The following is a 25,423-nucleotide window of genomic DNA, read 5'->3' on the forward strand; positions in this document are numbered from 1 at the left end:
ATAACAATGTTTTTTTAAGTTGTCAACATCCTACTCTTGCGAACTGCAGACCACGCAGAATGAATTTGGAATGATAATATCTGCTGTTCTACCCTGACTTAACTGGCTGGTGTGCATTACTATGGAAACAAGAAAAGGGGTCTGGTTCCACGAAAGGATTGGCTCTGCAAGATCAACAGGGCGGTGCAGATTCTGACAAAGAAGCAGAAAGTCTTTATTACAGAACCAAAGTTCGTATATACTGTAAATGCTTAGTCGCAAAAGTGGCGACTTTACGCTAAAATCTACTGGACGTAGTAAAATTGAAGGTCACATAGTGCTGTGAAAAGGTATTTTCCCCCTGTCTGATTTTCTGCATTTTTGCACATTTTTCACATTGAAATTGGTCAGATCTTTTTGTGGGTAGTAGTATATAGAGAGAGAGAATGACACCCAAGTTTGGTGCTGCTTTCATTTGTTTGGTGTGCAAGGTAATAAAACATGCAATCCCCACCCCCCCAGTTAACTGTATTTATCACGGTACTGTATGGCAACCAGACGATCTGATTTGACCCACCCTGCCTCTGAGCAGGTCCTAAAGTAATTAATTTTTTAATGATATCTAGTAAACATGGAGTGGAATCAACAGTTATCTACTCCTTGGTTTAATCTAACCAGTTTAACCAGCTACTAGAAACCGGCCTTGCATTGATGGAGCAAATGTCTACCTCCATGTGTGTAAATTCTCTTTTTGTTATACAAAGAGAAATATTGAGATGTAAGAACTTATACTGTAATGACACATGTAAATGACAAACATCTGTTCTACCTGTTGTCTTTTCTGCAGGGGCCACCATTCTCTGAAAGTGAGAGAGCACAAGGTTCTGGGTCCCTATGTGGATGGTCTCTCTCGGCTTGCAGTGGCATGCTTTAAGGTATAGCAACAAGAAACAAGGTATTTTTAACGAGGAAAACCCAGCTAACACCTGCCCCCTCCTCTCTTGTATGGTAGGATATTGAGTCCCTGATGTCGGAGGGGAACAAATCTCGCACAGTGGCCGCTACCAACATGAATGAGGAGAGCAGCCGCTCACATGCTGTCTTCAACATCATCCTCACACACACTCTGTGCGACTTGCAGTCAGGGGTATGGAGCATGTTACAGTCCAAACCTATTTAACCAACCTGTTTTTGTCTTCCCCTGTCCTTTTTTTTATTTTTTTATTTTATTTAATATTTCTTTTTTCATTTTGTAAATGTGTGTAGTTCATTATTGATTTGCACGAAGGGTATGGTATAGCACAAGATAAAAAATAATTCATATTAATGTATTCACTATATGCATGCGTGTTTCATTTGTATTAAAAATGGAAGGAGTTGGTGTGTTTTATACAGAATACATGTTTGTCACTGATTAGCCATTTATTTATTGTTCCTATAATTCAATGTAATTGTTGCAGAGCTGTATTGAGTTGTTGTCATTCTTACTATGGGAGAGCCTGTAGGTGTATAACCTCTAGATCCTTGTACAGTATAGATGTCGAAGTATGGTGCATAAGTTTGAATTGCGCTTTCATTTGCAGACAGTAAGTGAAAAGGTGAGCAAGCTGAGCTTGGTGGATCTGGCCGGTAGTGAGCGGGCAGCTAAGACTGGGGCTGCTGGAGAGAGACTGAAAGAAGGGAGCAATATTAATAAGTGAGTTCCATATGGTAACCGCATCTGCCTTAAGTAATAATTAATATGTACTATAACCAGAACAATATTGCATGATGTTCAGGCCATTAAAAATACTAAAATATATTGCTATGTGTTTAAACTGAAGGGATCTTCTTAACACAGCAACTTGCACCAATGTGTGCTCTCAAGTTGTTATGTGACTAGATCAATTTAATGGTTGGGATTTTTGGAGAACTATGTCTATTTAATTATGTAGCTAAATACACATTTTCAGATCAATCCAGCAAGGTGTTCAAGTTATAAGCCTATTAAGCATTCATAGAAAAACACTATGTACAAATGCATTAAATGCGGTGCAGCTCACATGCAAAATAAAATAAGAACCCAGTTGTCTGTGGTGGGAGGGAGATGACACGTATTCTGTGTTTTCACTTCAGGTCCTTGAGCACACTAGGGTTGGTTATCTCTGCACTTGCTGAGCAATCTTCTGGGAAGAACAAGAACAAGTTTGTGCCTTACAGAGACTCTGTGCTTACTTGGCTACTCAAGGTAAGGAAGCTGTGTGTATGTACATGTTTTTGAAAATAGAAACCAATACAATGCATGTAGTGAAAGTATTAACATTTAGACTTATTAGCACAGGGTTTCTCAAACTGTGAGGCGTGCCTCCCAGAGGGGCCTCACTAGCTGTTACAAGGGAGGCGGTGCCTGTCCCTGCCACCTCATTGTTTAATTAAAAGTGCAAGTCTCTGCCACTGCAATGTACTGCAGACGTTTGGTGTGGAGTTTGTTCAAACAATAAGCATGCAACAGAAGCTAATACGTCACCAGCTGAGCTAAATCTCTGTTTTAACCACATTGTGCAAGATTGAATGCCTTGCGGCACAGTACAGATGCTGTTACAAAACCCTTACATGAAGATTAAGTAAACAAAAGTGCTAACCCCTTCAAAAACTCACTACACAGACAATTAATACATTTCCCAAAAAGCAAACAGGAGCAAACACCATCTTCAGAAGCCAGACATACACATGTATTCATGCCAGTATAATACCTTTTTCCTTGTTAGTAAAACACTATCTATCTTTCTCTCTATCTCTATCTGTCTATCTCTCTATTTATCTTAAGTTTTGCCTAAACGTTTGTTACACTCTTTTTAGTTTCGTTGGTGTTACTGATCATTTTTATTATGCGCATTTACAGGTGTGGATTTACAATACATTCACATTGCCGCAATAATAATATAAAACAAAGTACCATATTCCTTCAAATTTAAGATGCAGTTTTTATACCAAATTTCTTCAAAAAAATGGCCTTTCTCTTAAATTAGAGTATAGTGATGCATATATTAAAATCGGCAACAAGGGACTTGACTACCCAAATACACAAACAGCAACATGACTTGCTGCCGAGAAAAGATGAACAAAAACTCCACTGCCCGATCTTGAATCATCCATGACATACACTACCGGTCAAAACACCCCCATTTTTCCAGTTTTTATTGAAATTGAAGCAGATCAAGTCCAGTGAATAACCTGAAATGGTACAAAGGTAAGTGGTAAACTGCCAGAGGTTAAAAAAAAAAAAGTTTAGGTTACCAAAAACTGAAAAATAATGTACATTTCAGAGTTATACAAAAAGGCTTTTCAGGGAACAAGTAATGGGTTAACAACTTACAGCTGTTCTGCAGCAATGGAAGTAAATTAAGCCTTGAAAGTTGATGCTAACAATTTCTACAGGTGTCCCAACTTTTATTGATTACTTACAAACCCTCTGTCTGTATAAAACCAGTTTTGGAACAGACTGTGTTACTACACCCTCTTAAGCATTATTTGGACAGTATTGTACTACATGAAGTAGTATATTGCTATCATAATGGCGAGAAAAAGGCAATTAACAAAAAGGAAGACAGACAGACCATTATAACCCTTAAAAGTGTAGGTATTTCCTTTACAGAAATTGCAAAGAAAGCCAAGGTGTCAGTGTATACAGTTTCCTACACCATCAAAAGGAACCTCTGACAGGAAGAGGTCTGGCAGACCCAAAGCCACAACAGAATCGGAAGACAAGTTTATGAGAGTCAACAGCTTGCGTGATAGGCGGCTCACAGGACAACAGCTTCGAGCACAGCTTAACACTGATCGAAGTAAGCAAGTCTCAGTTTCGACTGTGAAGAGAAGACTTCGAGCTGCAGGTTTGACAGGTCGAGTGGCAGTAAGAAAGCCATTGCTAAAATGGCAAAATAAGAGAGAGAGGCTTGCCTGGGCCATGAAGCACTGCCAGTGGACTACAGAAGACTGGAAGAGAGAAGGTCTTATGGACCAATGAATCAAAATTTGAAATCTTTGATTCATCACGCAGGGTTTTTGTATGCTGTCGAGGCACCCTGAACCAAAACGACTACCACAGCATTTTGCAGTGCCATGCAATACCCTCTGGTATACACCTAGTTGGTCAGGGGTTCATCCTACAGCAAGATAATGACCCAAAACATACCTCCAGGTTATGTTAGAACTACCTTAGAAGAAAAGAACAAGACGGTAGGCTTCAAATCATGGAATGGCCAGCACAGTCTCCAGACTTAAACCCCATGGAGCTGGTTTGGGATGAACTGGACAGAAGGGTGAAAGCAAAGCAACCTACAAGTGCAACACATTTGTGGGAACTTCTGCAACAGTGTTGGGAAGAACTTTCCGAACAATATTTGTTTTCCATTGTAGAAAGAATGCCACGAGTGTGTTTGGCTGTTATATCTGCAAAAGGTGGCTACTTTGAGTAAAAAATGTAGATTAAATTTTGTTAAACAAAATTATTCCATGATTTATTTTTTATCTCCAATTGTTTATTTGTTCTATGCTTTAATTTCAGAGTACATTGAGACATTAAACTGCGTAAATTTCAATAAAAACTGGAAAAATGGAGGTGTTCTAAAACTTCTGACCGGCAGTGTACAGGCAACCATTTTCAAAGAAGCGTAATTAGCTTCCTGAGGAATTCAAAGAGAAGCTTTTAAAATTTCAGCATTTCGTTATTAGGGTCAGTACCAGCTTGGACAGATCGGAAATGCTGATCAGACCACCGTATTTTTCAACATGCTAAGCAATAACGATTCACAATGGAAACAAAACAGGTGCGAGTATCATGACTGGAAATGAGAATTGGAATATTTTATTAGATGGTCTCAGAAAACACTAAAACAACATTTTAAAATGTTGAAATACCTACAAAAAATACTATTCTGTGCTTACGCCTTTCTAAATACCCTCTTCATTGTGTACCTTACGTATCTACTCACCAGTAAACAATCCATAAAATAATTATAAAATCAGTGAGCATTTGGAAATAGGATTACAGTATTATCAGAATTAATATAGCTGGTCTGTTATTACTATTTGTTGCTTTAATTCTAGTAATATTTTAGGGAACATTTTTGTTTATTTCTGATGCACTTCCTGCTTTTCACAAAGATATTTGATGTTCTTGATTGTTTTTGGTGAGAGGGGAGAAACTTTGGAGCCTAGTGTAGCAAAGGAGGTTGTCATTGGAAGCACGTCCTTCAATAAAACATCATCAGAAAATATGAAAAATTATTTAGAATTCTGATTTGTGGCTTGGTGATCCCTGGCCTCATTATGTTGTATTTGCAGAAGTGTGGATTTGTAAACTCCACGTCTGGCATCGTTTTACGTACAGTCAGCACTCAATCCCCATTTTATGTACATGCGATTTCTGACTCCTGTCACCAGTTTTCTGTTACAAAGCCCATCCCTTCAATACTACTATGTACTTGTTTAACTGTTGCAGCTCACATTTTTTAAAATTTTATTTCTCATATGTCAATTGAGTCTTTATTGTGCAGTTACACAGCGCTTCCTCCAGTTTCACTTGATGAAAATGCAGCAAAAATGAAGCAACCTACGGTAATTTAAATTAATCATTAAACATTTTGGTACTGCGATGCATTTTTTTTTCTAAATCTGATCTTTAATTGCTTTTATGCATTTTCATTTGCAAGTGAACGCTCACATTAGGGCCTTAGAGCACTATATTCTGCAATTTGATTACTGACTTCGGATACTGTTAATTCTGGAAACTGATTTTTTTTGTTTTATCTTTTGTTAAATTGCATTTCCTTTTACATTTTACGCAGTTCTGTGCATGGTTAACATTTTTTAATTTTGCTGTTTGGTTGTTTTTATAGGAAATTTTACATACTGCTACAATACATACCATACTGTATCGCAGTCCACAGTTGTCTCTCTTGGCAAGTGATATTTTCAGAATCATATTGTTCTGAATTAAAGTACTGCTGTTAAATGTAGTACTGTACCATCAAAACCAATTATATTATTATTATTTCTTAGACTACTTTATCCAGGGCGACTTACAATTGTTAAAAATATCACACTGTAAAATCACATTACAGAATAAATCGTATTATAGATAAGAGCAGCTGCAAAGTACAATAAAATCAGTAGCAAAAATCAAATTCAAATAAAAGCAAAATAAAGAAAACAGTAAATTACAATTGAGCGAGCTCAACCTAAGAGCAGTTAACTTACAGTAAAAATATTTGCTTATACAGGTAAAGTCCAGTAAGAGCACTTACTAAATACGATAACTGGATGAGAATGATTTAAAATAACAGCAATTGCAAAAAACATGACTACGAATACGTATGAGTAAAATCAAATACAAGATACAGGTAGCTGTAATTAAGAGCATTAGTAGAATAAGGCAGAGTATGGAGCAGTTCAGTGCAAGTACAAGCTGGTGGAAGTACTGGTACAAAATTGGGTGCCATATAGTCAAGTGCAGTCAAGAGTTTACAGATGCTGTCTGAACAGGTGAGTCTAAATGGAAGCCTTCTTATTGTAAAACACCGTTGTTTCAGCTGTGTATTTCTGCCGTTGTATCTTTGTTCCCTGAAAAAACTGACAAGGGTTGGAAGGAGCCAAAATGAAATAATCAGATATGTGTCACACTCGTTTAACCGTCACTGAAGTGAAAGTTTTATGTAATATGTATGTTTGTGTAAGAAATGAACCACGACAGGGTGTGATTCTTACCGCATGTCCTGGTTCATTTCTGTAAAATAAGAATGCAGCAAACACTGATCATATTACTATATTATTATAGGCAACATTATAGAAAAAAGTTTAATACAACCACAAATATTAAAAACAAGCAAGAAAACAAGCTATTTTATGTAAAGCAGAACAACGTAGCCATCATGTTGCGACCACGGCAAGTAAAAAATAAAGTATATTCAGCAGAAGAAAAATTCGAAAAAAATAACTATGATGAAAAAGCAATACTTTTATACCAAATAAATCCAAAGCAATTTTGCATATAAAATGCAAGTTATTGCAGCAAGCAAATAATGTACTGTCATCGTCAAACACAGGCTTATCCATCTTCAAGCATCTATATTTAAAAAAAAGCCGCGTAATATATATATATATATATATATATATCTCTATAATGTGTGTGTGTGTATATGTATATAACATAAACAAACATTTAAATATATTGTGTTGAAAATTAAAACGTATTGAATTACAGGTTCAGGAGATAATTTCCTTCAAAAAGAGCAGTAGATGAGAACCTTTTCTTGTGCTGTGTTTACATGGCATATCTTGAGCTTCCTATGTAACTAGGCTTCAAAAGTCGATGCTGACCGTTCGCATTTGTCTGTACATGGCTTGGTGTATCATATAAAAATACACAAAGGAACCCACAAGACTGATTTTTTTGGTTTCCTAAGGCTAGGTATATTCAGTTCCTAAGGTTATAGAAAGACAGTATGGAAGTACCAGACTGATTTTGGAATTACCACACGGCTTATTATTGCTGTGAGATATCACGGAAGACGGGGAGTTTTTTTTGGTTCTCGGGCACCGAAATTAGGACGGTCCGGCGGCAAAGCGTTAAACACACGAAAGTACACACGATTTAGCCCTGCAGTAGCAAAGGGGTTGAATCTTTTTGCAAACCTGTGTGTGTGATATATAATATATATATAAAATATAACACATATATATATATATATATATATATATAGCTCTGAAAAAAATTAAGAGACTCTCTACATGTATGGCAGCCATTCCATTCCAGTCTCTGTTGAATTCCAACACAGGCACACCTCATTCTACTGAATGAGGTACTGATTAGGGGATCACCTGAACCAAATCTTATTTAAGTAGGAAAAGTATAAAAAACACTCCTGTGGTCATCGCTGTCCTCTTGCAATAGGACCAGCTGGATGGCAAAACAGTGCTAGTAGTACCTCAAAAGTAATTAGAATAAAAAAATGACTATTGACCATGCCCAAAGAGTTGAAAAGGAAAGTTTTGAGTGAGGAAAAGAAGGGTTCAATTCTGGCTTTACTGGCAGAGGGATACAGTGAGCGTCGGGTTGCTTCCATCCTTAAAATTTCAAAGACAGCGGTTCATAAGAACAAGGTCAAGCAGCACACATTAGGGACAACAAAGCTACAGACCGGCAGAGGACGAAAACAACTCTCCACTGACCGGGATGACCGCCAACTCATTCGAATGTCACTCAGCAACCGTAGGATGACATCAAGTGACCAACAAAAAGAATGGCAAACGGCAGCTGGGGTGAAGTGCACGGCGAGGACGGTTCGAAACAGGCTCCTAGGGGCAGGGCTGAAGTCTTGCAAAGCTGGAAAAAAGCCCATCATGAGAAGCAAAGAAGAGCCAGGCTGAGGTTTGCAAAAGACCATAAGGATTGGACTGTAGAGGACTGGAGTAAGGTCATCTTCTCTGATGAGTCCAATTTTTCAGCTTTGACCAACACCTGGTCGTCTAATGGTTAGACGGAGACCTGGAGAGGCCTACAAGCCACAGTGTCTCGCACCCACTGTGAAATGTGGTGGAGGATCGGTGATGATCTGGGGGTGCTTCAGCAAGGCTGGAATCGGGCAGATTTGTCTTTGTGAAGGACGAATGAATCAAGCCAAGTACAAGGTTGTCCTGGAAGAAAACTTGCTTCCTTCTGCTCTGACAATGTTCCCGAACTCTGAGGATTGTTTTTTCCAGCAGGACAATCCTCCATGCCACACAGCCAGGTCAATCAAGGTGTGGATGGAGGACCACTAGATCAAGACCCTGTCATGGCCAGCCCAATATCCAGACCTGAACCCCATTGAAAACCTCTGGAATGTGATCGAGGAAGATGGATGGTCACAAGCCATCAAACAAAGCCGAGCTGCTTGAATTTTTGTCACCTAACATCAATGTGAAAGACTGGTGGAGAGCATGCCAAGACACATGAAAGCTGTGCTTGAAAATCAGGGTTATTCCACAAAATATTGATTTTTGAACTCTTCCTAAGTTAAAACATTAGTATTGTGTTGTTTAAAAATGAATATGAACTTATTTTCTTTGCATTATTTGAGGTCTGACAACACTGCATCTTTTTTGTTATTTTGACCAGTTGCCATTTTCTGCAAGTAAATGCTCTAAATGACAATATTTTTATTTGGAATTTGGGAGAAATGTTGTCAGTAGTTTATAGAATAAAACAAAAATGTTCATTTTAGCCAAACACATACCTATAAATAGTAAAACCAGAGAAACTGATAGTTTTGCAGTGGTCCTTAATTTTTTTCCAGAGCTCTAGATATATATATATATATATATATATATATATATATATATATATATATATATATATATATATACACACACACACACACATACAGTGCCTATAGAATGTCTACACCTCTTTGAACTTTTTTCACATTTTGTTGTGTCAGTGCCTCAGTGTTTCATGCATTTAAATGATTTTTTTTTCGCTTATCTACACACCATACTCCACAATGTTAAGGGGACAAAAGTTTTTATTGACAAAATTATATATTAAAAATACAAAACTGAAAGATCATAATTGGATAAGTCTCCAGCCCCCTGAGTTAATACTTGGTGGAAGCACCTTTGGCAGCAATTACAGTTGTGAGTCTATTGGGATAGGTCTCTACCAACTTTGCACACCTAGATTTAGCAATATTTGACCATTCTTCTTTACTAAACTGTTCAAGTTTTGTCAGGTTCCTTGGGGAGCATTGATGGACAGCAATCTTCAAGTCATGCCACAAATTTTTGATTGGATTTAGGTCAGGGCTCTGACTGGGCCACTCAAGGACATTTACCTTTTTGTCTCTTAGCCACTCCAGTGTAGCTTTGGGTCATTGTTATGGTGAAAGGTGAACTTCCGTCCCAGTTTCAGCTTTCTTGCAGAGGACAGCAGGTTTTCCTCAAGGACTTCTCTATACTTTGCTTCATTCATTTTCCGTTCTGTCCTGACAAGTGCCCCAGTCCCTGTCTATGAGAAACATGTCCATAACATGATGCTGCCACCACCATGATTCACAGTAGGGATGGTGTTCTTTGGGTGATGTGTTTGGTTTGCGCCAAACATAACGCTTTGCATTTAGGCCAAAAAGTTCCATTTTACTTTTGTCAAACCACAAAACTTTTTCCACATGGCTACAGAATTTCCTGAGCTTTTTTGCATACTTTTTGCAAATGGGATTCAAGGTGGGCTTTCTTAAGTAATGGCTTCCTTCTTGCCACCCTACCATATGGGCCAGGCACTAAAAAGCTATATTATGTTTAACATGGTCCAAAGGTGTTTTAATAATAATTTTAAAAATACAGATTGTTTTTAAATATTGAGGTGGTCATATGCCAGGGGTGGCCAACCTTTCACAGACTTAGAGCCAAGGAAACAAAATGTACAGTGACAAAGAGCCACAAACTTTAAAAAGTGCTTAATTTAGCATTTCACTGATATTTTAGAGTGTTACAATTGTTATCACACACACACTGTTAAATGAATCTGACTTATTTTTCCAGTACATATGTAATATTGATATCTACAGAAATACATTTTCATTATATTTAAAAGCATAGTTTTGTTTTTGTTTCTTGTTTGAGTGAGTAGCTAACTATCGTTTATTTTTTTATACCACATACAAGCAGGATCTGTACTCAGTGTGACTTTTGGCATTCTTTACACATGTTGTTCTGAATGCAGCTGTAGTTCAATGTCACTATTTTAGATCTGAGATACGTTCTACCGTGTGATGCGAGAGCTGCAGGTCTGAAATTTGCTTTTGCAGTTGATTTTGTTGTTTGGACAAAGGATAGCAATAACATCCCTAAGGCAAGTTTTCACAAACTCACCTTCAAAATAGTGTTTTTTTTGCACAGGCAATTCCAGGCCACTTGTTAGGAGTAGGCTAGAGTCACGGTCTCGGATTGTTTGGCAAATTTGGTCTGTTTATCCTTTTGCTTTTTTCCGACCGCAGTCATTTTGATGGGTACATGTTAATCAGCTCTGATATGAAAATGAAATACAAACTTTCAGGTACAACTCAAAAGATGTATTCATGAACATAATATCTAACATTTGCATAGAAGAAACACAGTATTTAAATGGAAATTAGCACATATAACGCATGACTATCGTGGCGGTTCTAGCTTTAACTTTTAAAGACAGAAGTTCAGAATCTTTTGGAAAATCTTTGTCGTGCAGGCACGGTTTTTAGTGAAATAATGCTGCAGATTTGAAGATTTGAACTGCGACTAAAGGCAAGTGCCCGGTGCATGCATGAAATTCCCCCCTTAGTTTTCACAAATGTTCTACTTAAGTAATATTTGTATTTAAGTATTTCCCTTAAGTTAACCTTTGCACAAAACGACTTTAGGGGATAACTAAGTGAAAATACTTAAATGTCCTATTGAGGCCCCTTAAATAAAAAAAAAAAAAAAAAAAAAAAGTATGGCAGCATTTTTGGAAATTGAACAGGACAAAGCCACACCACACTTAGCAGAAGGATTTGCAGAGAGAAAATTCTTTGTCTATAATGGATGACGAGCAATTAATAACAAACTATTGGTTTGACGGAAATACTGTTTTTTAAATGTCTGTATAATGCTGGAAGCAGATTAACAACCCCAAACAAGAAGAAATTACACATTGCTCCCTGTTCTTCAGATACAGCGGCATCACTTAGTTTTTTTGCAACTGGTGCCTTTTTATTACTATAAAAATGTATACTTTAAAAAAAAAATAAACACACACACATTTCGCAGTTTGCATAACATCTTAAATGAGATTAATGGTAAATTCTGCTAAATACCAGATACTGTTCTCACTTTTGTTGTGACCACAGCCATAAAAATTGTTTAAACAAATGTTTAGTGTACATTTTTTGTAACTTACCTGTTTTTTGTGATGCTTTCTGAAAAATTATATATATATATATATATATATATATATATATATATATATATATATATATATATATATATATATATATCTCGTGAATGCTGCGATTTACAGTTAATTTTTTGCATTCACGCATTGTTATTTTTGCCAATTTCTTCTGCTTCATGGCAGTTGTCAAATTTGGACACAGTTTGCCTGTTATTTGCTTTCTGTCCAGTTTGGGTTTCTTTTTATTTTTTTTGCCCAAATGTTGCCTTGGAGACAGGATTTACAGAGTACAATAAACTACTCGCCTATTGGTTGAAATCTTAATTCGTTCATGCATACTTAAGTGTTTTCTCTTAGCTAAGGAGAGCAGTTAAGATGTTTTGTGCAACACCCTTAAGTTTTTCCCTTAGCCAAGTGAAAAATACACTTAAGTGAAATAAGATGTTTTATGCAACCAGGCACTCAAATAAGGCACGGGAGTTTTCCCATTGCATTCAGGTTCGATATTCATCTTCAGATTTTCTTTTTCGCTATTTTTTTTCTGCATTTATGAACAAAACAGAAGCTGGTCCTGGTCAAAGTAAATTCAACGGTTTCCAAGCTTCTGTAACTCGAGTCCCGATTTGCTAGTTAGTTGCTGTGGAACAAGTGTTGCTACCACGCTGCTGATTGGCTAAGGTCAGAAATGGATCGACTTGTGATGAAAAACAAACAAAACAAAAAAACTTGTAGACTTATTGTAAAAATAATACACATAAAAAAAAAAAATACAAATAAATAACTTATTCATTGTGTAATGAAATATATGGGAAGTTCGAAGAGCCTCATTTTGACCCCCAGAGAGCAGCATTCGGCTCGGGAGAAGCCGGTTGGCCACCCCTGGCATATGCTAACAAAAAAATAAAACATACAGCACAAAGTGGTCGCCTGCAGGCGACTAAAATAAAAAAAAATTAATAAAAAAACGGTCTCCATGGCTACTAAAATGGTTTGAGCACTGCATTGGGACTCTATTATTACTAAATTGTAACATTATTATGTAAAAGTATTATTTTCCTCACTTTGTGTTTTGCAGTGTAATAGATATTGCCAGATATTTAATTTTTGTTTGACTTGTTTGTAAATAATAATAAGGACAAATTGCAGGTTATGTAATGTTTTTATATTTGGTAAACTGCTACATTCGGTTATTCTTTGCCAAGTTCAAGTACAGGTAACTACGTTGGTGTACAACTATTTTAAGAATCATATAAATTTTAATGTTATGATTAAAACCATTCTATCAGACCTGCCATTCCCTATGCATTGTGCTCCTGGGAATAGCCATGTCTCTTATCTAGGTGTTATGTACTGGTATTGCCCTATATATTACATTGTTTTACAACAATATCCTGTACTATATTGCAATGAGCTCTTCTCTGTCTCTTTCTAGGACAGCCTTGGTGGTAACAGCAGGACAGCGATGGTGGCAACGGTTAGCCCAGCTGCTGATAACTATGATGAAACGCTGTCTACTTTACGATATGCAGACAGAGCCAAAAACATAGTTAACCACGCTGTGGTAAATGAGGACCCCAATGCCAGGATCACCCGACAGCTGCGTGAGGAAGTAGAGAAACTGCGCGAGCAACTCACAGAGGCTGAGGTGAGGAAGACAGGGGAGAACTCTGTGTGTTGTGTGTCTTATATGCCTCTCTATGCACTTTCTGCTAAAATCATTCAATACTCTCTTTTTCTTGAACCAACAGTCCATGAAAGCTCCAGAACTGAAAGATCGTCTAGAGGAGTCTGAGAAGCTGATCCAAGAGATGATGGTAACCTGGGAGGAGAAACTACGCAAAACGGAGTCTATTGCACAGGTCAGTAATGCAGCCTGGCATACAACCAACCAGCCAGCCAGCCAGCCAGTAAACAAAGTTGTTTTACACCATTATTCTGTACTTGCAAACAGAGTAGTTTTAAACCGTTCACTATTTGTATACCTACTCACTTTTTACTAGAATGTCAAATGTTTTGTTACAGGTCCTGTGCCACTGTTGTGTTAAATAATAGTGCTTATCAGAATGTTTTGTCCTAGCTTTATAGTTTTCAATATAAACTCTAAATAGACTACAATGTAATCATGTGGATTTTTTTTCTAATCAGGAACGTCAAAAGCAGCTGGAAAGCCTGGGGATCTCCTTGCAGTCCTCTGGTATCCGTGTTGGAGAGGACAAGTGCTTCCTGGTCAATCTAAATGCTGATCCAGCCCTCAATGAGCTCCTAGTCTACTACTTGAAAGTAAAATTTTTTAATGTCCTCACACTAGCAAAAGAAAAAACTGATCAGCTGGGCTATCTGTAAAATAATGTAACTGTAAAATAATCCTGTGATAGCTACCTAAATATTTCCAGTATCTTGCTGAAAAAGGAGATTTACATATGTGTATTAGATTACTTTACAAAGGCTGTATTGCTGTTCTCTACACTACATGTAAATCGGTGCATTAAAAGGTATTCATAAAGCCCCATAATTTAATTAATAAAGCTAAACATCCCTTGTGGCATCAAAATTGATGCATACAGGCAGTGCATGATCTTTTTTATAATACAAAATCATGTAACTTGGAGAAACTAGAAAATAACTAATACTTACTTTGAAACTTGCATTGAAGGATATCCAAACAGTGCAAAAAGGCTTTTATAAAAAGGCTTTTAAGAAAGTGTTAGGAAGCCATTTGAGTGACACCCTATGGCCATAATTTCTTTGTTTCAGTGATATTCTTCTTTCCTTTTCACTCCAGGATAAAACATTAGTCGGATCTGCTGATTCCCAAGATATTCAACTCTGTGGGATGGGAATCCAGGCTGAACACTGTGTTATAGACATTACTTCGGAAGGGCTGGTTAACCTTACCCCACTCTGCAACTCAAGGTACTGTACTTTTTCCAGGGAGCCCTATGGAAAGGTGGTAAAAAGGATCAGGAAGTGCAATACTCCCTTGTTTTAAAGCATCCTTTTATCTTTTTTAAGGCACTCATATTGTCATTCGGATGCTATTTCCATTCTCTGTATAATATGTCTGTCTAACTCTTGTTCAATGGTGCATTGTAAAAATGTACCTCCTGCTGTACAGATTGTGCAGTCTTGTGTTGAAACTTTTTAGCTCAGTATTTGATTATTGTGGGAGTCAGGATCCTGAATGGGTAAATGTAAACTAGTTTTGTGAGTCTGAGAAGACAATAAAGTGCTAATATCTAAACGTTCACATAAGTTGTGCTTGTCTAAAAATAGTGTAGTTGTGAAATGTGTTCTCATTTGCTAGAAATATATAATGGAGTTCTCGCCAGAAGTTGTTGTGCTACTACTGCTTAGCAGTAGAGTTGTGAACTTTCTTGCTACATTACCTTGAATCACAAAAATCTGTAATAAGAGAAACCTTTCTGTTCTTGTGTTATTGGTACTATAGAACCTGTGTGAATGGATCGCCAGTGACCAGTCCAGTGCAACTCCATCATGGAGATCGGATTCTATGGGGGAATAACCACTTTTTCAGGTAAGGCATGGGTAATTATTTTTCTTATTGTTCAGATGTACTCCCATGACACATGGGGGAGTTGAGGTTGCTTTTATAGCCATGTAGCATGTGACTTGAAGACTTTACCCTTTTCATTAACACATTTGGTTTCAGATATTGACAGTAGTTTTCATTTTAAATCCATACATTTTCACATATGTGTTTACAGATGGAATCATTGGGCTCTTTAAAAATCCAACAAAGTTTTGTGTAGGGCTGCAACGAAGGGTACATTTTGACCTTCGAAGGTTCAGAACACATTACCGAAGGAAGGTTCAAACTTTCGATGGCACTAATTTGCATAATTTACTGGTGATGTCACCATTTTAGAAATACGTTGTATAGAACAATAATCATGTTTTTATAATTAAAAAAAAATACACATTGTTTTATTAACATGTAATTGATGCTGCTTGTGATATATACAGTAAGCTTGCATTGCACCAACTGCAGCTGACATAGACAAAACAAAGCTTTATTTAACAGTCTCCATTCCAAGCAGGTCAGTCCCACTTTACTACTACTACTACTAAAAATATTAATAATTCTAATAATAGTATGAACTTACTCTTGTCAGATTACCCCAGATTGGTTATGCCTCCATGATACGAGTCGCTTGCGCAGTTTGCATTCAAATTTTTTTTTTGGTTGTCTGGGCATTTAACAAAAAATCATCTGTCTTCAAAAGCAGAGACTTCTAAGTACGATCAAACAGCAATCTGTTTTTCAGAGACCCTCAGAGCATGGACCTCATCAGCTTGCAAGATCAAGTTCAGTGGTATCGAATGGGGTCTTGCTCTGGGCTTATCTTCCTTGACAGTTATCTTTGAGTAAATGATATGTTCTAGAAGAATCCAGTCAACTCCTTTTTAAAACTAATTGGAGTTCTATAACATCTAAAATTAATTGTTTTTAACTCCTTTCCAAAATATTGGAACATAATCTCATGGTTCTCATTTGCAACCCCTCATTTCCCTAAAATTTAGATGAACGAGTTCACAGGGTCCTTGCTGCCAAATACAATACAAGTTTATATGTGTATTAAAAGAGATGCTGTTTTATATAACATCAGTTTACTTTCATATACAGGTGCGTGCTAGTGTTAACAGGATATTTGATATGAATTGTAGGGGTTTTGTCATAGGCTGTTGTTATGAAGTCATTTAGTTTTCAGTGTAAGGTCCAGTAATTTTCATCTAAGTTCAGGCAACTGTGAACATATAAGAATGTAATAGTCTAATCAGTAACTGAACTAAGTCTGACTTCTTTCTCTGTTCATACACAATCCAGTTGAAGCAGGTTTTAAGACAACCTCTCCTCTTGGCAATTTTAGTGTTGATTTAATATGAGACACTACCCTAAGCATTTTCCAATACTCATAGTTTAAAACAAATTTTAGCTTAACTCACTAAACTGTGCTACGCTTTATGCTCCCATCTCTTCTTGCTAGGTTCTAATTAATTTATGTGATATATAGAAAAATGTTTATTTTAATATAAACACCTGTCTTCTGTTATCCGCAAGGTATTTTGTTCATTAATATTAACGAGATCACTCATTATAGAAATGACCTTGGCTTTTAAATCGCTGACCATCAAAAATTCCCAATTTGTCGGCCAAAACCAATTAGTCATCTCCAACAGTGCTTTTACTACAGGCAAGTAAGGATGAGGTCACGATTATTTGTTTCTTCAGTCCATTCACTGTATATAAAAGTTAGTTTGTACTATTTTATTTTATTGTCTTATATTCAAACTTAACAGTTCCTCTGTTTATTGCAGTAAAACCTTTATATAAACGAAACATGTATATTCTTTAGTTTATTTGATATTGTAATGTCTAAAAGACTTTGTTTAGTTGAAAACAGAAAATGAACTTAATCTTAAATTGATTAAATTAAATGCTCACTCCTGCTTTTACAGTCTATTTGTATTAAGGTAGCGCCTTAAGCAAAAACACTTGTTACTTTACATTTTGTTTCTTATTAGATCAAAATACTTTTTAAAACCTCTGTGCTTAGTTGCAATAAAATCAAATAGGTATATATATATATATATATATATATATATATATATATATATATATATATATATATATATATATATATATATATAACATTAAACATTTGTTCTATCTAGAAAATGATTATATATATATAGAGAGAGAGAGAGAACTGTCTCATACATACAGCAGATCAACTCTTCTGTTATAACAAACTTTACTTTGATATAAACGAACATCCTCATGTATTTACTAAATCATTATATTAGGTTTCTTATTTATTTAAATACTTTAGTTTTTCTTACTATAATCGAACTTAGTTCGATTTGCTTCTGGCATATTAACTTTGTTCCATAGGGTTTGCCATTCTGCTCTCGCTGGATCAGAATGTTTTAAGTCTAATTAAAAAAAGATGCTTTTGCCTGAGAAGGGAGGTTTGGAACTTTCAGCAGGCCAGCCTGACCTTCAATGTAATGAACTTCTTCATACAGGCTTTACACAGATCTACTAATAATATTCTTTAAAACACATTACAGCCATTACAATATTTGTTGCACTTTCACAAATGTTCAATTTGTGTGCCAAAGATCATCCTGCTTCCAGTAGCTGTGACAGTCTTTTGATCAGTTTCTGCTGTCAGAGTCTGTCAAAACCACTACAGGTGTGGGTGACAGTCTTTAAAAGGCTGATACCTGCAAAACTTAATCTTGTTAGCTGAGCTCCCAATATACATTCTCATTCCCATCATCACTAGGAAAACCTCAAATAAATTAAGCTGTTTCTATCTAGGAACTCGCACCTTGTACAAGGGAAGATGGGTTTTAAGGTCACTCCATGACAGTACGGTCTCTGTAGATGGGGTATATAGTAATGAAATTAAAAAATAAATGGTTTTTTTTTCAATCAGATTGATGCCTTTGTGGTCATATGGACTCCCACTTTGGAGGACAGTGGCAGGGCTATTTCACATAGTAAACAAAATATGTGCGTTACCTTACAAGAACAGACAGACCTTGTCCTGCACATGAGACCCACTACATGTGCTCTTGATCCCATTTCTACAATATTAATAAAATGTGTTTTTGGTGTTATTCATACTTGCATTGAAAAATGTAGATAAATGGATCCCCTACCTCTGTGTAGTTGATTACAGAAACTATTCGAATAGCATATTACATATTCGAGTACAGAAAAAGCCTCACATTAGCTACTAGATGAAGCAAACACGGATGTTATGCCTGTTGCAACAATTTAGCCTGGCTTGGTTACATCCGACATTTATTATTCCACATCTGGCGTTCGAAATGTACGTTCATGTTTTGCGTATGAATCATAATGACCCTATTTAATCATGCAGTCGTGAAAGGAGCATGGCACCAACTAACTTGACTATAAAGACATACTAAATGCTAAGCAGAACAATGCAGTAACTAATAAGAAAAAGCAAGATATTTGGAAAGGAGTTATTTTTTAACGCTGGACTGCAGTTCAATGTAAAACATCTGCTGTTTACTTTCTGTGATTGGATAGTGATGTCGACATTTGCACTGACTATTAAAAGTACAACAAGGTATGTTCCTTGTTTTGATTTATTTATTTATTTGGCAGGCACCTTTATCCAAGGCAGCTTTCAGGGCAGTACATGGTTACAATGCAAGCTTAATATTTAGATACAGTAGTTTAGTTTACATTACATGCATTAGTATGAATAAAATACAGTATGAACTAGGAAGCAATAAGTTGGTATTACAACAAGTTATATCTACAGTGACATAATAGTAGTGTAAGGATAGTGCATTAGGTGAGGGTCTGGAACATGGTGCTTGGGTCAGGTAAGTCCAGTGCACGGTAAGAAGGATAGACCAGGAGATCTACAAATGCAGTCTAACTGTGAATTACATTTTAAAATCAATCTGCACAATACTGGCTTTTTCCCTTAACATTCTAATCTACAACTGATAACATAAACTACTTAAACATACTTTCTGACGCTGGACTAGAGACAAGGGAAATCATGTCTGTGACAGGACACCGTAGTGAAGGCTCAATTAGCAGCTAATCAACAGGGAAGACATGGTTGGTACACAATTCTGTCATCGGCTGGATCCAAACAACACCCTCCATCAATAATAGCCAGTCAAACTCCCAACCCTGGTTCAGTTCTTTCAGCACCAACCAATCCACTCCGACTGCTTGAATGATGCCCCGCCTCGCATCAACTTTAATAATTATTATTATTATTATTATTATTATTATTATTATGAATATTGCCAATATCCAACCAGTCATCATTCAAATATAACAAAATTGCATTGCAACCGTGCATTCAGCAAAGCAAATTCTGTCACTAAATGACATCAATGAATAAGAGAAGCCATGCCCTAGCAAAAGTAAGCAAGATGTAACATATCACACTATACACATCAGCAGTATGTTACTGTTATCAAAGTGGAAGATATCAACAATGTCTTCAACAAATATGGCCATAATACAGTGTTTCCCAACCCTAGTCCTGGGGATCCCATGTGTTTTTTGTTCCAAATGGGATCTCAGTTACTCAATTGAACTAATAATTTGCTTTTATTAGACTTTTTTTTTAACTTTAGCTTATAAAAAGTTGGAGATTTCAAGTTCCTTATACAATTTTATATGTAACTTGAAATGTCCATTGAAGAAATAATTTAAATACTCCGATTAGGCAAGTTATTAGTTCAGTTAAGGGTTTGATGAAGTAATTCTGGATCTGCATGCACGGTAACGCCATTGTTTTTCTGCAGCAGTAAGTGTCATTGATCTAAATCTGCTTATGCTTATGCCATTTGAGCCATTGCATTCAGCCATGCTGAAATTTGTATTATTCAAAGCAGCTTTAAGTGAGGCAGGCATTTTTAGTGTTTGCAGAAGCCAGGACAAAGGTTACACTTTGTACCCCTGCTGCTTTTTTGCTAAAAACTATCTAGGCATTTCACAACAACCAGTCTGTGGAACTGGAGGCTTTCTATCCACCTCCTTTCAAGTCTGACAGAGCGCTACAGCTCCATATGCTCTGCCCTGTGCAGGTACTAGTATATTATGTTGAGAAGACACAAAGTTGGAGTCTGAACAGTTTTTTTTCTGTTATGGGGGAAGAAGTCCCATGGTCAAGCCTGTCTAAACAGAGGCTGTCCTAAATGGATAACACAGAATCAGGACTGCTTATGAGCGAGCCAACTTGCCACTCTCCATTCCACCAGGGGCATGGCAACTTTGTGGGCTTTATTCCAAGGTGCATCTAAATTGCTTCATAAGATGATTACCCAATGACAGAATGGAAGCGACAAACTACAAACCTTGAGCCCACTTATTAATATTATTATCTCGCATCCAGGTAATCAAAATATCACAATTCACTTTCTGCCGAGCCTTGGGATTGGGAATGGCAAGGTTGGCAAGCAAGCCACATGACTTGCAAATCCTTGATTTATACTGTTCACAAATTCTCTTCCGTTGTCTGACTGTGTTATCTGAGGTGCCTATTTGTCACTGAAGATTTGCAGCTGATATGAAAATCCTTAAGCAGTTTTTGTTTTCAGTGCACACAGGCTGACACATTTTGTAAGATGATCTTGATAAACCATTACAAACAGATTTAATCCTGATCTGGTTGGCTTTGCATGTTGATGAGATCAACTTGGCAATGAGAATTCATATAATTTGATTGGTTTCACAACAACATTTTTATTCATTTTGTTTTTGTTTCAATTGAAATTCCTTGCAAAGTTGTAGGAAAAAATGAATGTACTGCACAGTCACATTGTTGTGTGTTTTGATGTAGCTCCTTATTCAGCACATTACGACCATGGTGTCCTGTTTTAATGTGAGCTTCCTGGAAAACATCAAAGGTTTTTTTTGTTGTTGTTGTTTTTTGGTTTTTTTTGCAACAAGCATTGTGTTTACCTCTTTCTGAACTGGATGATTTAACACTGGAGCATGTAGAAACTCTTGTGCCGGCATTTTTTTTTTATCTGTAGCACCATGTTTTGGGACCTGAAACACTGAAGTGGGGGAGTAGGTGGATACATTGTTATTTGGGAAACTTTTTTTCATTGAAGTTTCTGCCAGTTCTGTACCTTTTTACATTTTACATATGTTCAGAATTCTGTACAGTTTGAAAATATTTTTCAGGTTCTAAGCTTTTAAATGATGTATGGTTTCATGGTGATTTGATGACATTTGAAAGAAAATGTGTTTTCCTTAGATAAAAAAAAAAAAAAAAAAAAAAAAAAAAACAGCTCAGGGTTCCAGCATAGCTGTCTAAACTTGGCCTGGAAAAGGTTATCATGTAACTACTGTTTCAATTTGAACAGCTCGGTCCCACAATGATTGCCGTATGCACAATGTTTATTGGTGCTGTCCTCCTTTTCTGTAGGATTAACCTTCCAAAGCGTAGATGGCGAGAAGATGAAGAGAGCATGATGAAGAGCAGCAGTGAGCAGTTGGACAGGGATGGGGACTCTAACAGTGAGGTCTCTAGCGAGGTCAGCTTCAGCTACGAGTTTGCACAGACCGAGGTCATGATGAAAGCTCTGGGCAACAATGGTGAGACTACACATTTTACTAAACTGTGACAGTGAGCTTTCAACATATGCTTGATTGCAACACTAGCAAATAAACTTTTTCTGGCAAAAGTCTTGTGATGCAAGGAACATGACAGATTTGTGTGTGTGCATGTATCCCAGACCCAATGCAGTCGATACTTCAGAGCCTGGAACAGCAACACGAAGAGGAGAAGCGCTCTGCTCTTGAGAGACAGCGACTGATGTATGAGCAGGAGCTGGAGCAGCTGAGAAGACGCCTCTCCCCTGACAAGCATTACCGCAGCATGGAGCGCCTCTCCACATCCTCTCCGAATGCACAACAGAGACTCCGCCAGTGGAGTGAGGAGAGGTGAGTGCAGGAGAATGCACTTTTGATATACAGACAGACCTGTTGGGCAATGTCCAGATGGTAAAGCTGGGGAGAATTTTACAGTGATCATGTTCTAAAACCCAATTCATGAAATGTGCTTCTTGCATACCTTTCCAACATTAAGAGCTATGAGAATAAAGCATAAGCATAGTGCCACATTTTAGCGCTGAAGCTGGGGGTTTAATCATGTAATGTATTGTCATTGCTTACATTGCAACACTTTTTTTTTTTTTTATGTATTGCATATTTATTTTTAAATTGTGTATTCTAAATTTGTAGATAGTTAAGGGGTGCTCAAACCTATGAGTGTAAATAAGACTAATGTGAATAGAAAGTTGCTGAAAAGAGGCATTAAACTTGTGTTCAATATGAATGGACCTTGTACTGTTTTCCCAGAGAGGCCATGCTGACACGCAGCCTGCGGAAGCTGAGGGAGCAGATTGTGAGAGCAAACCTGTTGGTTCAGGAGGCCAGCTTCATTGCAGAGGAGTTGGAAAAGAAAACTGAATATAGTGTCACCTTGCAAATACCTGCAGCCAATCTCAATGCCAACAGGAAGGTAAGCAAAAGAGAGCACCAACAATGTAGCAGAAAATGCTGTCTTGGCTATTATAAACAATTGAATCACCCCAAGCACTTTGTTGCTTATAGTACACAAACAAACTTAACAGAAAAGCAAATCAAAATATTTAAATATTTGTAAATATTTTTCATAACAAGTGGATGAGAAAATGTATATGAAATGGCTTGTGTTTATCTGCTTGGTGAATGAAGTGCAGAGCATCTTAGTCTGGCAGCACATCACAAGTGCAGAATTTTGGAGCCTCTGTGTTTGAGCCTGTATGTTCTGACAGCGTGACGCAGTGCTGAGTGAGCCAGCGGTGCAGGTGCGCAGGAAGGGGAAGGGGAAGCAGATCTGGGCTCTGGAGAAAATGGAGAATCGTCTGGTGGACATGCGAGATCTCTACCAAGAGTGGAAGGACTACGACGAGGATAATCCTGTAAGTAACCCACTCTAATCTATTTCTGTCACTCTGCTTTTCTCTGTGGCTGTTGTACATCAAATGTGTTAACTCCTCTCCTCACTGTCACAGGTGATGCGTTCCTACTTCAAGCGAGCAGACCCCTTCTTTGATGAGCAGGAGAACCACAGCCTTATTGGAGTGGCTAATGTGTTCCTTTCGTGCCTCTTCTCTGATGTCAAGCTGCAGTATGCAGTGCCCATAATCAACCAAAAAGGAGAGGTATTGAGAGCTATTTTTAAAAAAATAGGACGTTGTGGTACATATAACTAATCTCTAATTTTACCCCAACAATTGGAAAAGACTCCAGGATGTGTTTTACTTTCCAGCAATAATGACCATCTTTGTCATCCGGTGTCTCCACTGCAGGCTCAGTAATGTCATGGAATACTACAAGCTAAATGTTTAGTAACATACCTAATATGGTCGCCAAACTTCAATATATTGTACACAGCTGTATTCTGTAATTGCATTGCATGTGTTCAGTAAAAATGTACAATTTCAATATTTAACAGTATTGTGAATATAGGTTGCGATTCAAATTTTTTGAAGACTTAACTTGGTATTTACAACAGCACTATTTTACATGTTATTAGTGTAAATGTAGCATAACCCCAGCTAGCGATGCATGTCTTTAGTAGTTTTCAGAAAATTAGAAATTGGAATGCTTCTCCAAGCCATTTGAGCCATCTTCATCAGCTGGCCTCTCGCACTCCAGCACTGGCACTTGGCCATATTTTAATATGTTCGTTGCTTTTGAAGAAATGCAAAACGTGGACCTTGGTGTGTAACCAGTTAAGGTTTAACAGGTCCTGGTTTCAACTAGAGTTGTTTAAATGAGGAAATGTTGCTTTCCTTAGTGTATAAAATCTTGTTTCATTTGCGGCAAAATCTACTCAATATAAATTTAAAATATATATAATACACATTTTAAATATATAATTAAATTAAATTTTATTTATTTTGTTCTCCGACTTAATTAATCCTTACCTGTGTGTGTAAAAGGTAAGTGAGTGAATATTTGATAATGAAACATTCTCATTGGCAGGTGGCAGGGAGGTTGCATGTGGAGGTGTTCCGAGTCAGTGGGGATTTCCAGGAGAGGGTGGCTGGAGGAGACGATGGCTTGGAGAATTGCAGTGAGGGCGAACCACAGGAGCGCAAGCTTGTATGCATGGTAAGTATTCAGTTATTTTTAGGAGCACATCAAAGAGGATCTATGGCCTTTCTGAGTTTAAGATACAGATATATTTATAAATATTGCAGTGATTTTTTTTTTTACCATGTTTCTTCACAAATATTTACAAGTTCGTAGTTATTTTACATGATTGAATGGTTCATTTATATAAGTTAATATGTTGTATGTAGGATGTCACTGTTGCAGTTGTGGATCAATTGGTATTTCACTTATTTTTTAATCTCTTAAACTAGATATTTGATTGGATGAGGCAATGAAGGTTTTATCACCGGAACTACATAACTCATTTTGACCATGCTCGGCGTGGACAGAGTGGCTTTGCTTACATAATTTGTTTTCTGTCTGTTACAGATTAGGATCCTTCAAGCCACAGGCCTGCCGCAGCACTTGTCTAATTTCGTGTTTTGCCAGTACTCCTTCTGGGACGAGTCCGAACCAGTAATGGTGGCCCCTGAAGTGGACCCCTCTGCTTCGTCCCCAACCAGTAAAGATCCACACTGCATGGTTGTGTTTGACTACTGCAAGGTTAGACAAACAGTTCCCTTTCCGTCTCTAGTTGGTTTGGGTTCCTATTTCAACCAGTTGTTGACATTAGACTAGCATTGAGCTAAAAGAATAAGTAGCGAGGCTTAAAAATAGTGTTACGCATCCCCACGTGTTGCTGCAACTGTTCAAATGTACCTGTGATTTTTTTTTTTTTTTCATTGAACATCCTGACAACTTTTTACACAAGTCTGTTTCAAAGCTCTTTTTAAAAGTGAAAAGTTATTAGGATGTTAACTATGAAAAGAACT

The 25,423-nt window shown here is 37.1% G+C and overlaps 1 protein-coding gene across 2 annotated transcripts in view; it reads left to right on the forward strand.

The window, feature by feature from the left end:
- Positions 1 to 25,423, forward strand: part of kif13bb (kinesin family member 13Bb) — a 124,699-nt gene that overhangs the window by 53,013 nt on the left and 46,263 nt on the right. For both annotated transcript variants that reach the window (XM_041250698.1, XM_041250699.1), the window contains 16 exons: positions 827 to 914; positions 992 to 1,126; positions 1,563 to 1,675; positions 2,095 to 2,206; positions 13,338 to 13,550; positions 13,654 to 13,764; positions 14,051 to 14,185; positions 14,688 to 14,818; positions 15,354 to 15,440; positions 21,871 to 22,040; positions 22,181 to 22,388; positions 22,806 to 22,968; positions 23,264 to 23,410; positions 23,504 to 23,653; positions 24,480 to 24,608; positions 24,981 to 25,154. In XM_041250698.1, the coding sequence (XP_041106632.1) occupies positions 827 to 914; positions 992 to 1,126; positions 1,563 to 1,675; positions 2,095 to 2,206; positions 13,338 to 13,550; positions 13,654 to 13,764; positions 14,051 to 14,185; positions 14,688 to 14,818; positions 15,354 to 15,440; positions 21,871 to 22,040; positions 22,181 to 22,388; positions 22,806 to 22,968; positions 23,264 to 23,410; positions 23,504 to 23,653; positions 24,480 to 24,608; positions 24,981 to 25,154 (2,266 nt within the window). The remainder of the gene's footprint in view (positions 1 to 826; positions 915 to 991; positions 1,127 to 1,562; positions 1,676 to 2,094; positions 2,207 to 13,337; positions 13,551 to 13,653; positions 13,765 to 14,050; positions 14,186 to 14,687; positions 14,819 to 15,353; positions 15,441 to 21,870; positions 22,041 to 22,180; positions 22,389 to 22,805; positions 22,969 to 23,263; positions 23,411 to 23,503; positions 23,654 to 24,479; positions 24,609 to 24,980; positions 25,155 to 25,423) is intronic.

The sequence above is a fragment of the Polyodon spathula genome, chromosome 5, assembly GCF_017654505.1.
Source record: "Polyodon spathula isolate WHYD16114869_AA chromosome 5, ASM1765450v1, whole genome shotgun sequence".
Taxonomy (NCBI): domain Eukaryota; kingdom Metazoa; phylum Chordata; class Actinopteri; order Acipenseriformes; family Polyodontidae; genus Polyodon; species Polyodon spathula.